At 45.0% G+C, this 15,195-nt stretch overlaps 1 protein-coding gene across 1 annotated transcript in view; it reads right to left on the bottom strand.

Annotated features, from left to right (window-relative positions):
* Positions 1 to 1,308: 1,308 nt before the first annotated feature.
* Positions 1,309 to 15,195, bottom strand: part of EFHD1 (EF-hand domain family member D1) — a 38,766-nt gene continuing 24,879 nt past the window's right edge. Inside the window, exons 3-4 of the mRNA XM_007462764.1 lie at positions 10,269 to 10,403; positions 1,309 to 2,565 (exon numbers count right to left, since the gene is read on the bottom strand). Coding sequence (XP_007462826.1) covers positions 2,431 to 2,565; positions 10,269 to 10,403 — 270 coding nt within the window. The 3' untranslated portion in view covers positions 1,309 to 2,430. The remainder of the gene's footprint in view (positions 2,566 to 10,268; positions 10,404 to 15,195) is intronic.

The following is a 15,195-nucleotide window of genomic DNA, read 5'->3' as shown; positions in this document are numbered from 1 at the left end:
TATACTGTTGTCTCCATTCCTTCCTTCCTTCTTTTTTCTTTTCTTTTCTTTTTTTAAATTAATAGATTTTATTTTTTGGAGCGGTTTTAGGTTATAGAAAAACTTAGCAGAAAGTTCAGAGTTTCATATACCCCTCTCCCCCCTCCCCCTCCAGTTTCACCTATTATTAATATCTTGCGTTAGTGTGGTACATTTGTTACAACCGGTGTGCTCATATTGGCACATTATTATTGACTGAAGTCCGTAGTACCATTAGGGGCCACTCTTTGTGTTATACATTCTATATGGATTTTGACAAATGTACAATGACCATTATAGCATCATACGGAATGTTTCACTGCTCTAAAAATCCCCTGTTCATCCCTCCCTCCCTGCCCTAACCCCTGATAACCCTAATCTTTTCACTCCCTTCACAGTTTTGCCTTTTCGAGAATTTCATATAGTTGGAATCATATACAATGCAACCTTTCCAGATTGGCTTCTTTCACTTAGTGATATGCACTTAAGTTTCCTCCATGTCATTTTGTGACTTGATAGCTCATTTCTTTTCAACAGTGAATAATATTTCTTTTCATCACTGAATTCCACTGTATGGATCGACCACAGTTTGTCTATCCATTCACCTGTTGAAGAATACCTTGGTTGATTCTAAGTTTTGAACTATGAATAAAGCTGCTATCAACATTCGTGTGCAGGTTTTTGTGCGGACAAAGCATCTCAGCTCATTTGGATAAATACCAAGAAGCACGATTGCTAGATTATATGGCAAGAGCCTCTCCATGCCTTTTTCATATCCACTTCCTCTGGTGGGGAGGTTGGGGTGACCCTACATGGCAGAAGGATGCCTGAGAATTGTAGGTCTTGGGTTTGTGCAGGAAACAGAAATTATTCTCCCTGGGGAGCTAAGGGTGTTCTTTTAGGCCAGGGGTCTTTACCTAGGTCCCCTAAATACCCTGGAATTATACATGGGAGGGAAGGGTCATTGGCCCTCATCAGAGTTTCAAGGGGTCCAGGAAGCAAGAGAAAGTAAGCTGCAGATTTTACCTGCAGCTGAAAGAATCCTCAGTGATGGGAAGGGGAAGAGTAGCTGACAGGCAACCTCAGTACTCAGACTGCCCTGGAGTGAAAGCCAAGCCTCTAATCACCACTTCTAACCCTACTTCGGGGACTTGGTGTGAAACAGGAGCCTAGGCTGGATGTGGCCCCCACAGAAAACACCCTTCTCTCCCCTCCAATTCACAGAAGACTAGAAGCACATTGATGTGATGGCAAAGTCCATTTGCACCGTTTATTTAAAAAGAACAGCCGTAAGGTAAAAATGCAGATGTTTTCTTTTTTGTAGAGACAGCAGGTAAAAAAGAGAAGAAATAAATATGATGTTAGAAATTCTTTTATAAAATACAAAAAGCCCCTGATATTTGTGAGCAATCCCAAGAACTCATAACATATAAAAAATTATGCTGAAGAACAGCTTCACCTCAGCACCTTAGAGCAGAGGTTGGAAACCAGCTAGATGGTGAGGATGGTCATGACTTTTGGGATTTTGAAAGGCTCTGGGTTTGTCACTTGGGAATGTCAGGGGTCTACTGTAATATAATTTGCATAAAGTCAGAGTTAACAGGAATTCTTCTACTCATTAATATTACTTATAATCATTCTTTCATTCTTACAGTTAAGTAGCACAGTATTTAGGGGTAGGGAAAAAAAGGCTGAAGTGGGAAGCGTAATGAAAAGGATAGATATAGGGGGAATGCTAAGAGGACAGGAGAAAGGTGATGGGAAGGAACAGAATCTCCTATCCTTTCACTATTTTGTGTCATCTCAGCAGCATGCCGTGCCCCTTGTTGGAGAGGGATTAGGGAGTGGTCCAGCCTGGCCTGCCTTAAACCTCACCATCATCAGAGGACAGAAGATGCAAAAGCAGCTGGCAGGATCAGGCTAAGAATGAGAACAGGGAAGTTGGATGAGAAACAAAGGAGAGAGGGGCATGACGGGAAGAGGCACAGAAGAAGGATTACCCAAGGAAATGGGCAACATTAGCATCATAGGCCTCCAGGGACTATCTCCTCTGAGGACCACCAGAGAAAGAAATATCTTTACAAATTAACACAGCAGACCACTCTGTGGAGTGGGAAAGAGACAAGGAAAAAGTAAAGGTTGCCAAGTAGAGGCACATTCCGGCTACAGAGAAGGGCAGAGGAAGGCAAGCAGGAGAGGGACTTGTGGGGGGCAGCTGGAACCTCTGGGAGGGGCTCCCAAATGGGGATGAGAGCCGCCCCCTGCCACCCCTATGAGATTAAGGAGTTTGCGCTGGGTGGTGGTTGTGAAGGCTTGTTGGGGCAAAGGGTCAGCTGGGGTGTGGATGCCCGGCCAGGTCTCCCCGGGGCATCTGTGAGGCACAGCTGTGGCCAGAGGTCAAGGTCAGCCCAACTATGTACTGAAAGCGGCCTTGAGTTCCCGGAAGGCTGCCTGGCGGAGCCTCCTCTTCTCTTCCGCCTGCTTCCGCTCATCTTGCTCTGCTTTTAGCTCCGCTTCAAACTTACTGGCAGAGTTCAAGGCTTGGACCTGCAGAGAAACAGCGAGGACAGACCAACAGAGTGAGAGAGGAAAGAGAAACCTGCAGAGGGAGCAGCCCATCAGACAGAATTCGCTCGTCTCCAGCCACGTGACCTGGGATCCTGGTCCTGTTGGGGGCCTGACCCCCGCCCAACACTCCCTCCCCTTGGTCTTCCAGTGTTTGCTTTCTAACAGCGAGGACACCGTCACTTTATTTGCTGCTGTGTTACACATGCCCCTTCCTATCTGCTGGGGTTGGCTTTTCCACCTCAGCTTCTTTTTCAGGATACCCCTAACATCCACGCCTATTGCCCACTTCTACTTTCCACCTTTAATTTCACAATAATATCCTTTAGTTCTAGTGGAAAACAAAAACCAAATGAGCTTCCAGCAGGCATCTCGAATAGGATTGCATCAATCTGCCTGCGGCAAAGGGATATCTTTATAATGTACAGTTTTCCCTGAATGACTCAGTTTTCATTCAGTACTGGTTGTTTTGGGTTTTTTTAATGTTACCAACTAAAATTTTCGGCTTTCTCTGAATCAATCCTTCTAAATTTACTTCCAAATACTGAATGTTTTTTGTTGGCATTGTGAATGGGATATGAATCCATCTTCAATAATACAGTATCAGATAAATGCACCTTTATCCTCTATTCTAGGACTGATTCTTTTTTTTTTTTCCTCTCTGTGGGTCTCATCAATTTGGTAGAATTTGCAAACATGTTGGGCATGTACATTATTTTTAATAAAGACTGCTAAACTGCTCTCCAAACAGCTGCTCCAGTTTGCACCCCACCATCATGGAATGCAAGCGCTCATTTCCCAACCTTACCAACGCTTATCATTAACCTTTTTCCTGTTTGCCAATCTGATAGGCAAAAAAATTGGCACCTTCTTTTATTTCCTCTTTGGTGAATTACCCATTTGTATGCTTTGCCCGTTTTTCTATTCAGTTGGTTTTTTTTTTTTTTCCTTTAATTTGCAATTCTTTACATAATTTAGGTTTAGTCCCCCATTATATATTTTTCTTCAGTTGCTTTCCTCTAGTCTTTTGTTTGTCTTTTAACTTCAAGGTATCTCAGGTCATACAAATATTTAAATTTTGATGTCATCAAAAATTTCAACAGAGACTGCTCTTTCTTGACTCTGGCAAGAAGTCCAGGTTGGAGTTTACTATCTACCCAGCCTCCCCAAGCTTCCGTAGAACCCTACAACCAGGGTTCACACTCCCATTCTCTAGTGTGTTGGCCTCGCCCTAGTTTACTTTCTAACCCGAAAAGGATGCCTGACCAATATTTGCAACACACCTGTCACAGTACCTCCAACTCCCAGGACCTGCACTTCTTTTTTTTAGGACCTGAACTTCTGCCTGACACACTTCACCTCTCCCCTCCCAGTCTGCCAAGTGCTGCCCTTGGACCAAGGACTTGGCTCCTGCTTGCAGGCTGAGAACGTGTTTTTCTTAGAAGTCTCACAAGGACAGTGTCTGGACCCACTGGGAGGTGAGGATTTCCAGTTTGGGCTGGGCCTTCAGTAAAGCCCTCCTCCTCCCATCTCTTCCCCCACAGCGGTCATCCGAAGAACAGCCGCAGCCTTTAAGGATCCTGCCACTCTCAGCAGCCCACCTCCTCCCTCATTTAGAAAACACAGATTAACGCAGTCCATCCACTCTGGACTCCTCTCCCACCCAGTTTATCCTTCCCCCTTTCCCTGTGCTTCTGGAAGTGAGACGCTGGGCCCTTCATTGAACATCTCTAGGCTCAGAGATGTACTGGCTGGTGCCTGCTTGCAAGCCAGTTGTTTGATTTTCAGGAATTCTATGAACTGGTTGTTAAATATAGCCATTGTTAGGGACTTCCCCGGTGGTCCAGTGGTTAAGACTTTGGCTTCCAATGCAGTGGGTGTGGGTTTGATCCCTGGTTGGGGAGCTAAGATCCCACATGCCTCACAGCCAAAATACCAAAACATAACAAACAGAAGCAATATTGTAACAAATTCAGTAGAGACTTTAAAAATTGTCCATATCAAAAAAATCTTAAGGGACTTCCCTGGTGGCACAGTGGTTAAGAATCCGCCTGCCAATGCAGCGGGGGCACGGGTTTGAACCCTGGTCTGGGAAGATCCCACATGCTGTGAAGCAACTGAGCCCATGCACCACAATTACTGAGCCTGCGCTCTGGAGCCCGTGAGCCACAACTACTGAGCCCATGTGCCACAACTACTGAAGCCCGTGTGCCTAGAGCCCATGCTCCGCAACAAGAGAAGCCACCGCAGTGAGAACCCCGCGCTGCTGTTAAAAATTAGATTTATATACTTTCACAATTAAATAAATTATATTACAAACAAAAGTAATACATACTTAAAAGTCATCACTTCCTGATTATTTTACTACATTTTACTATTATTTGTGTTCTTGAGGTCACCTATGTCTGTTATACCTCTAAGGTGGAAATCCTATATGATGACATGCTACCTTGAATCTTCCCAACTCCGCATTCAACAGCATCCTACTGGTAGCTTGAAAGCAACCCCAGTGGGAGTGTTTACATCTTGGAACAACTATGCTACAAACAAGGGTTTTGATTATTGTTTCATTGACTGTCTAGACAATCTTTTCTTAAGAAAGTGATGGAAAAATGTTTAAAATGTTTTTAAGTTTTAAGTTTAAACTTAAACATGTGTAGTGTTTGTAGCCTTTACATTGTGAATAGCTCCAAGATGGAGAGAATGTTCTTCCAATATTTGAAAACTATTATCAAATTCAGCGAAGATGTTGCTCACGTCATTGATGACTGAATGAAGTTCTGATACATGTCCTTTCACTTTTTTCTTAGAAATTAATTTTAAACAAAATACCAACCAACATTCATGTTGGAATCACATTTTTTTTTTTTTTTTTTTTTTGGCTGCACCACACAGCATGTGGGATGTGTTAGTTCCCCAACCAGGGATCGAGCCTGTTGTCCCTGCATTGGAAGCACAGAGTCTTAACCACTGGACTGCCAGGGAAGTCCCCGGAAATACATTCTTTTGTCAGTTGCAATCATAGGCTGCCTACGGATGCAAGAGTCCAGCAAAGGGGGATTCCTGCTCTGTCCAGTGGTTAGGACTCCTCCGCACTTCCACTGCAGGGATCACAGGTTAGATCCCTTATCAGGGAACTAGCCCCCGCTCGCCACAACTAGAGAGAGCAGCGCAGAGCAACGAAGAACCAAAGCAGCCAAAAATAAATAAAATAAATAAATTTATTTTTAAAAAAAGAATCAATAGGCTACATGGAATCTACAATTAAAATAGTGTATATTTTATTATTTGCAAATTGTGTGCTGCATATCTTTTATATCTGCAAAATATATTTATAATAAACTTGGGCATATATATATACAGTTTGTCCAGACAGCCATTTGCTTAACATTTATCAACAAACCACTGTCCAAGCTTCAATTTCCTCATCTGCAAAGTGGGTCAGTAACACCTACCTCCAGAGTGATTGTGTGAGCATTAGATAACACATGAATCTGAAGCGCTCAGCAGAGGGTCTGGCCAATCATCAGCACTCATGTGTTTGTCAGTCACCCCTTCCTTTTTTTACCTTCATGCTTTCTTCTCCCTGGATCACTTCCCTGTGACATAAAAACACACCAACATCTATCTTCCCTAGGCTTTAAAAAGAAACCCCAAAACTCAGAAGTTCTTTCCTGATCCTAAGCTACCATCCGCACTTTGTCCAGGGCCCTCTGCCAACCTTCTAGACAGAAAAGCGGCCATCAGGGCTCTTTCCCCCCAGTTCCCACCCACCTCTTACCCTGTTACAACCTGCCCTCCACAGTGAACCTCATCTCTCAAAACTCTCCACTGACCCATTTGCTGGACCCAAGACCTCTGCTCTGGCCTCGTCTGATTCAATCTCTTCTTGAAACTGCTCCTGGCCTCCAAAATAGCATTTTCTCCAGGGTTTCCTTGTATCTCTGGTTACTTCCTTTCCCACAGTCCAGTCAGAACCATTATGTTCTGCCCTTGGTCAATTCCCTCTAGTTCTCGGGTTTCAGCTTGTGTCTTGAGAAGATAGATAGCTCCTGTGGTCTGTGTGGCTGAGTGTCCATGAAACATCCATTTCCTCCTTCTTTCTTTCTATGAGATGCTCCCCTGGCACACGGCCCAAGGGTCTAGGGGAGACTGACCTCACCCCTGGGCTCGAGGAGCGAATCCAATCAGGGTAGATACTCCAGCCCTTGCCAGCGGTTGGTTCAGGTGTGGACAAGTGTGGAAGAGGTTATTCCATGACTCTCAGTATCTAGTATGCTCATCTTCCTTAGTAGCAGAATTACAACTGGGCACATGGATCCCCAGAAAAAAAAAAAGGCATTCTGTAGCCTCCCATTTAGCTGGGTGTGGCCAAGTTCTGTCCAACAGAACCTGAGCAGAAACTATTAGCAAACAAAAGTCACAAGGTCTTTCTTTTTTACTGTGTTTGCAGACAATCAATAAATATATGCCAGGTAGTGAGAAATACTAGAAAGAAAAGTACCCAATCTAAAGAGGCTTGGGTAGGAGGGGCGCAAAAAAAACCCAACAGGGTACCCCTCCGATGAAGGGGCAGACCTTCCCTTGCCTGAAGTCACCTCGGACTTAGTAAAACCCAGCTTATCACTTTTCCTCCATAAACCATTCACATTCACAGGCATGGGTCCTATCTTGATTTTTTTAAACATCAACCCCTGGCCACACAACTCCAATAACCTCGTGACATTATACTTTCCACCTCCAATCAAGTGGTCATAAATACTGAGAGTTCTAGGGAGTTGGGGATTCATCCTTACCTCCTCCCCAGCCTCTCTGTCATGCTCTTCATCGGACCTGCAATTCTTCTCCAGCCATCTACGGAGGCCTCCCTGAGTCCAGCCTCCCCCAGGGCAAGTCTGTCCCCATAGTGCCCACTGCTGATCACATCAAGGCCCTGCTCGTCAAGCCTGGCTATGCACTGGATCCACCTGCAGAGCCCAGGTAGAGTTGGGTGAGGTCTGGGAAGCTGGCTGGCAGATAATTCTGGTGATCAGCAGTCTGGGGAAGGTCTGACCCTCAGGCGAGCCCAGAGCCTCCTGTCCAACTGCATCCAGTATGGACAGAAGCCAGCCTCCGGACACTCCCCCCCCCGCCCCCCCCACCATGCCTTGGAGCCTTTGCTCTCGCTATTTCCACGCCAGGAACGCCTTCCCTTCCCTGATTATAAGGTGAATCCCCATTCATCTCTGAACATCTGTAGCAAATGTCACCTCCTTTATGGCCTTCTCCCAAACTTGGGCAATAATTCCTTCCATTCGTCATTCATGCAAACATTTCCTGAGAGCCATTATTAGTCAGGCACTGTAATTACAAACATAACACACCTGCCTTTGAATCTGTGGGTGAGGAGGCAGATGTATAAACACAAAAAATTTTATTGTTATTCTTTTCATCTTTTCTCCTTGTTGTAAAAATAATGCACACGCATTATAAAACCTTACAAAATTATAGAAAATAAGTTCCTCTGACATTACTATTACTAATACTTTAGTATATAATTATCCAGGTTGTACTTAACTATTTAATGAAATTGGGTTTCAAACATACTGTTTTGCCTAATTCATTTGGGACATCTGTCCACACATAAATGCAACTGCATCTCATTCTTTGAGAGCTGCAGGGTGTACAAATGTGTGGGTGTACCACAGTGGACTCAATTCCCTGGTAGTGGAAGTTTTGGTTGTTTCCAGTTTTCCTCTGTTATAACAATACTGTATGAAAATCCTTGTCTATACATCTAGGTGCATTTTCATGAGTACCTCTGAAGGATAAAATCCTCGAGGCAGATTTCCAGAGGTGAAGGATATGAAATGTTAACAGCTGGCCCCAAACTGCTCTCCAAAAAGTTGGGTCAGTTTATACTCTTACCAAGAGCGTCCAAGAATGCCTTGAACAGATAAATTATAATACTGTTTCCGTTCATAATAGAGGCACCCAGAAGAGCATGGACAGTCTCAGCCCCGAGAGTCAGGAAAAGCCGCCAAGAAGAGGCAGCTCTTTAAGGTGGGTTTGATAGAATGAGTCGAGTTCTCAGGGAAGAGGCATTTGGGTGGGACATTCCAGGCAGAGGAAACAGCAGGTCTCGAGGCCCAGTTGTGAAAAGACGCGGCAGTACTTGAAGAACTGTGCCTAGGGGTGAAGAAGGCAGGAGCTGGGATCAGAGCCAGATTATAAAAGGCCGGGAATATGCCCAGATAAGACATTCCCAGAGACTCCATACAGACTTGAGCGCTCGCCATATCGAGCCGCAGCAGTGTGCTGAAAACAGGGTCCTGTTAACTTTGGGTTTCAATCCCAGGCCCCTGCCCAAGGCATCTCAGGAGATCTGCAAGTGGTGATTCAGTCAATGAATAGAGAGGACTCATCCCACCTTCCCTCCTCTCTACTCAACACTATCAATGCGAGTTTCTCCAGAGCTTGGTTTGGTGCCTGGCATTTCTGGAACTGAGCTGAACCAATGTTAAGTCATGAAGAAAGGGCCAAACCACTTTCAAGATTGGATATACGATGCTGGTGTTGAAGGAGCAGTGAGTGGTCCGCCTGTCCCTGAAACTGCCAGGTGACAGCAGTAGGGGATTCAGGCATAAGGAGGCCACCACGATTCACAGTTTACATACTGGCAGAAAGATGATGGACTCTTGTCTCCAAGGCAACGTCACAGAGAAGTGAAGAGAGAGTGCTGCTTAGGGGCCTGAGCAGGCTGGGCTGTATCACCAAGGACACTTTGTCTCTGGGCAAACTCCTGGAATAAGCCAAAACTCCACAAGAGGCTGGCTGTCCCCTGCCTGGAGTGGAAGGGCGTCCCAACAGCTCACATCACACACAGAGTGCTCTCGGTGAGCCAGGAGCTTGCTAAACACTTCATACACATGAATGCATTTAATCCTCATGGCAATCCCATTATCAACCCCATTATACAGATGAGGAAACTAAGGCACAAACAGGTGACAGGTAAGTGGAGGAGTAAGAATCTGAACCCAGGTAGCCTTATCCACTGCACTCCACTGCTGTGGAGGGGGATTCAGAGGGCTCTCCTGATCGCCCTTTCCACAGGTGTGCCCTGCGGAGAGGAAGACGACAGCACCCAGCAAGGGTAAAATCTCCATAAACGTTCGGTGACTGTATGAACTCGTGAATGCATGGAAGCACCCAGAAGGGCTCCAAGACCAGGCACTGGAGATTCCTTCCCAGCTCCCAGCCATTGTCAATGATGCAAATACTTTTTCTGATTCAGGGCAAGCCGCCAAGGCACCCTCCTTGGGCCCCATTATTGACTTGTTTACACACAGGTGTCTAAGATGCAAACATGCAGGTAGCTGTTCAAGTAACTCAACTGTGGTTTGGGGTAAGGAGGAATTCTTTAGGAAAGTCTGGATTCAGAGTCAATCTGGCAGCATTGCACCAGCAAACCTGTTTGAATCTGAAACCAGGATCAAATGCATTTGCCGTCTGGCAGTTTTCCTGTTTTGCTTTTAATTTTCAGATGGCACACAAACGCACTCTCATTTCCCTGCAAGCTCACACGATTAAGCGCTTGCTGTTTCACTTGTCCTGAGGGAGGTGATGAGCTGGTCGCTGGCTGGGAGCTCCTGTTGGGCAGGGTGCTCAGAGGGAGGGATTGGCCCGCACAGGAAGGAGGCACCTACCTTGGCTTCAAAGAAGTCCTTGGCACCTTTGACGCCCTCCAGGGCAACATCAATCTCAGAAAGCTTCGCCAGTGCCATCAGCCCACTGTCCTCCTGTAGTTCCCCCGCTGCGGCCTTGTGGAATATTAGCAGGAACTACAGGGGAAGGTTGATTAGGGTCAAAGTCAGCATCACCGAGAGATTCGCAGCAGTCCCCTCTGGCCTGAGCTAGGCTCATTATAGCCAAGCCTATTAAAAGGGGTGTATGTGTGTCCGTGTGACAAATTATTTTGTCAAAGCTGAAAACATGGGGAACTCCCTGATGGTCCAGAGGTTAAGACTCTGCCCTTCCACTGTGGGGGGCGCGTGTTCGATCCCTGTTCAGGGAGCTAAGATCCCACGTGACCCGTGCCAAAAATTTAAAAAAAAGAAAGAAAGAAAGAAACCAAAGCTGCCTATTCTTCCACAAGGATGTAGGGGAATAGGCACCCTTATATCGAGTTGATGGGAGTGTAACTTGAATCAAAACTTTCGGAGGGCACTTTGGAAATATTTACAAAAGATAAAATGTTTTCACCCTACCAATCATTAATTCCACTGCTGGGAATCTGTCCTTTAGAACCATTTACACAATAGTTTTAAGAAGCATTGTCTGTAAAAGCAAAAACTGGCAACATCCTAGTTAACAGCCATGAAAGAAAACATCCAGTAGACCTGTATGTACTATTTTTTAAAACAAAATAATTCAATATTTCTGACAGTTTTGAACCATTTCCATTTTCCATTTGTGTCCCATTTTGGGCATTAGACTATTTACCTTTTTTGGTGTAAGAGATCTTTATAGAACCTTGTTCCAAATACTTTATGTTTCAAATACATTAGCTCTGTCACTTCCCTTTCAATTTTGTTTACAGCAAAATTTTTCAAAAATTATCAAGCTTTCTCTTTCTCTCACCAATGTTATGCTTAGTCAATCCTTCCTTGCCACCAAGGTTACAGAAACAATTGCCTGTGTTCTTGTCTACTGCATTTATGACTTTTTTAAAAGCGTAAATATTTAATCTCAAATTTATTCTGATTTGTCATGTGAAGTTTATCATTAACCTTATTTTCTTCCAAATGGTTAGCTAGTAATCCCCACATCATTTATTGAATAATCCACCCCCTTCCTCCAGATTCAAAATGTGACCTGAATGAATTTGTCTTTAAAGCCAACTTGTACTAAGACCTCTGCAAAATAAATTTTTAAATAAATAAATAGGCCAACCTGAAAGAGTTGTCCCTGCCCTCCCCACCCCCACCTGCACGTCCTTCCATCACCCCCAAGGAAGTTTTATGGCTTTTTACTTCTCTTCTTGAAAAAATTTTCATGAATTTGTCTATCAGACATCTTTTTTCCATCTAGAAAGAAGAAAAATTGATGTATTCCAATTCATCCCAGAAAGAGGCTCCTCCAGGTTTTCAAGTGCCTGAAATATATGTGAAATGTCAGTTTTCAGGGGGTTTTTTCATGACCATCTCCTCTAAAGACTGTCTTCCCCAAGAGGAAAGAACATTAGCTAAAGCAGAGTGAGAGGTAAGACAACTTCAGCACGCTTTTTCCAAATTCCAACTTGTGTCTTTTACTGCCAACGCTCTTAATCCCTAGAGGGAAGCGTGTTTCATTAAGTGAAAGTCTTGGCTCCCACCACCACCACCCCAAAATGCCTTGCCGGCAAGCCTTTCTTTGTAATTCTTGCTTCAGGGGTCCTAACTTCACTGTGGACATCCCCAAATACAAAGCAAGCGGTGAAGCAAGATGTTCCAGGACTTTCAGCTTCACGGAGGCCACCATGGTCAGCTTGGCTCTACAGAAACGCCACTTTCACCCACCTGCAGCTTCAAACTCTCTCACTAGAGGCCGGCAGAGACTCAGTTTGCTGCAGACTATCCGAGCCAGAACACTGGCTCCAAAGAAGCCTTGGAAATCAAGCCTACTGAAGGAGGTGAGGCCCCCCAAGAATAGGATGGGGGACAAGGGGGCAGGGGGACGGTGGTGGTCGGGCTCTCATGGAAGAGCCTAAAGCAGCCAAGACTTCAGCGCTGCAAACGTGAGCCTCGGGCAGAGAGAGAAATAAAATACCCATCCATCCCTCAGTACCCTGCCCATCCTTAAAGCACTTAGTTACAGAAGCCACCCCGCTCCCCAATGCTCCATACGGTAAACACAAAACAGATAGCCCCTCCATACCAGGGAGGCAGCTTAGGAAAGATGGAACACTGTCCCCAGCCTAGCAGCAGTCCAAGTGACCTGACGGGGAGGGGGTGTCTCTTCATCTCTGAAACTCATTTTTCTCACATCTGCAGCAGAGATGACAATGTTGGTGTTTACAAAAGGACTCAAAGTATTCCTCAAGGGTCCCGGCCACGTGTGCTCACTTTCACTCTGCCAGCTCAGCAGATGACCGCCAGCAGCTCTGTCCTAACTTAGGGGTCCCCCCAGCCCCAGCCAGTTAAAGAAGAAAAAAAAATCCAGCTCAACCTGAAAATGTTCAGCCTTCCCTAAAGCATGCCAGACTTTCCCATTTAATGTATTACAATCCCCAACCCCTGAATGACAATTTCTCCAACTGCCCAGCCTTGTTTTTCTTCCTATTTATAGTCCACAAAGACTGGTATGTTGTAGAGAACTGGAAAGTGTCCTAGCTGTGACTCTGAGCAAAGAGGGGGCAGGGAAGAAGCAGAAAACAAAGAAACAGAGAACCAACAAAGCTAAAAAGCAGTTTCAGACACAAGCTGTCAAACGCTTCTGATAAATTTAAGGAAATTTTTTTTTGATTGAATTTATTTAAAGATTTTTTTGATGTGGGCCATTTTTAATGTCTTACTGAATCTGTTACAATATTGCTTCTGTTTTATGTTTTGGTTTTGGGGGGCCGCAAGGCATGTGGGATCTTAGCTCCCTGACCAGGTATCGAACCTGCACCCCTTGCACTGGAAGGCGAAGTCTTAACCACTGGACCGCCAGGGAAGTCCCAAATTTAAGGAAAATTTAAATTTCATGGCTCTGATTGATGATGCAAACACTTCCCCACATTAGTTAGAGCTCTTAGATGGCAAGTGACAGAAACACACTTGTTGGCTTAAGTAAAAAGGAGGTATTCATTATACAAAAAGGATGTCTCAAAAACCCAAGGGTAAAATACAGTGACCTGGAAGAAGACTGGAACAGGGAGAGGCAATGTTCTCAGGATTGGAGGCAACATTCCCTGTTGAGCTCTTGTGTCTGGATCACGTGGAAGAAAATGGCTGCCCCACATTGAGTTATTCTTATGGGAAGAGCCACCTGCACAGCCAACGTGCGTACTTCAGCCCCAGTTTCAAACTCCCAGATAGGGAATCCAACTGACCTAGTCTAGCCAGAGGTCCATCCATGGTCCAATCAACCATGAACAGGCAGGGGTGCAACCCAGTACAGCCAGGGCTGCCAGGGACCCACCCCAGAGAGGGTAAGGTGGGAGGAGAAAACAGGACCTACAGTTCTCAGTACTAACATGGAATCTAGTAAACCCCTTATCCAGCCTTTGTGCAAAACTACCACACATCTGGTCTTGAAGCAATTCGCTTTGAGACAGGTGTAATGGAATTAGTAAGGACTACAAGAAAAAGAGGGGAGGATATTAAGGCCTCGCTGTCTGCCTCCAAAGGAGAATGAGGTGGTGAGTGCCTGGAATAGGATTCTATATCCCTACAGTTATGGACATGGAACCGCTAACTCTGGTCCATCCTTATGACATCTTCTACATGTCTGTACACGTACATAAACGATAAATGCAAACAATTATATTTTATTTTTTAAATTAATTTATTTATTTTAATGATTACTTCTTTTTTAAAGTATTTATTTATTTATTTTTGGCTGCGTTGGGTCTTCATTGCTGCGTGCAGCCCTTCTCTAGTTGCAGAGAGCGGAGGCTACTCTTTGTTGCGGTGTGCGGGCTTCTCATTGTGGTGGTTTCTCTTGTTGCAGAGCCACGGACTCTAGGCACGTGGGCTTCAGTAGTTGTGGCTCGTGGGCTCTAGAGCGCAGGCTCAACAGTTGTGGTGCATGGGCTTAGTTGCTCCGCGGTATGTGGGATCTTCCCAGACCAGGGCTTGAACCCGTGTTCCCTGCACCGACAGGTGGATTCTTAACCACTGCGCCACCAGGGAAGCCCTAAACAATTATATTTTATATACAGTTTGGAAATCTGCTTTTTTCCCTGCTTTTTACATTGTCAACATGTGTTCTCTGGTCATCAAACACTGTGCTATTGAATACATCATCATTTTTAATGCTTCCATATATGCCATCTTCTAAAATGCCCCTCGTGTGCATATATTATTTTCACAATTGGAAGAGAAATGGTTTAAAAGAAAGATCGATTTCCTTGTATGTTGGGAGAAAGTAGCTTTTATTTAGATATAACTCACTTCAGTTGAGTTAATCCAAAGAAAAAGAAAGGGAATACAAACTCACCAAGCACCTACTAAGTGCCAGGTCATGAGGACACCTGTGATGATGGTGGAGCTGTTGACTATGGTGCCTCGTGGCACATGACCTGGATCTAGCCAATCACAGTACCCTGGATGCAATGACTGGTCCAGGAGGTGGGCATGTATCCCTACTAGGGCCAATCAGAAGCCTTCTCCTGAGACTGGTAGGATGGCTCTGGGATAAAGAAGCCCTCTATCCCCTGGGACAATGTAGCCTGGAGCTGCCAGCAGCCATCTTGTCATATGCCAGGGACAACACCCTATTTGGAAAGAAAAGATGAGGTGGACACAGAAAAAAGCACATTCAAGATACGGCAAGAGGAAGACCCTGGATTACTTGTGACTAAAGCACTTCCACTTCTTCATCTCCCAGGTATGTAAGCCAAGAGCTGCTTGTTCTTTTCTTATTTAAATTAGCTAGCATTCTCTTTCC

This window comes from Lipotes vexillifer, unplaced genomic scaffold (assembly GCF_000442215.2).
Source record: "Lipotes vexillifer unplaced genomic scaffold, Lipotes_vexillifer_v1.1 scaffold860, whole genome shotgun sequence".
In the NCBI taxonomy this organism is placed as follows: Eukaryota; Metazoa; Chordata; class Mammalia; order Artiodactyla; family Lipotidae; genus Lipotes; species Lipotes vexillifer.
This window is presented reverse-complemented; position numbering and strand designations above follow the sequence as displayed.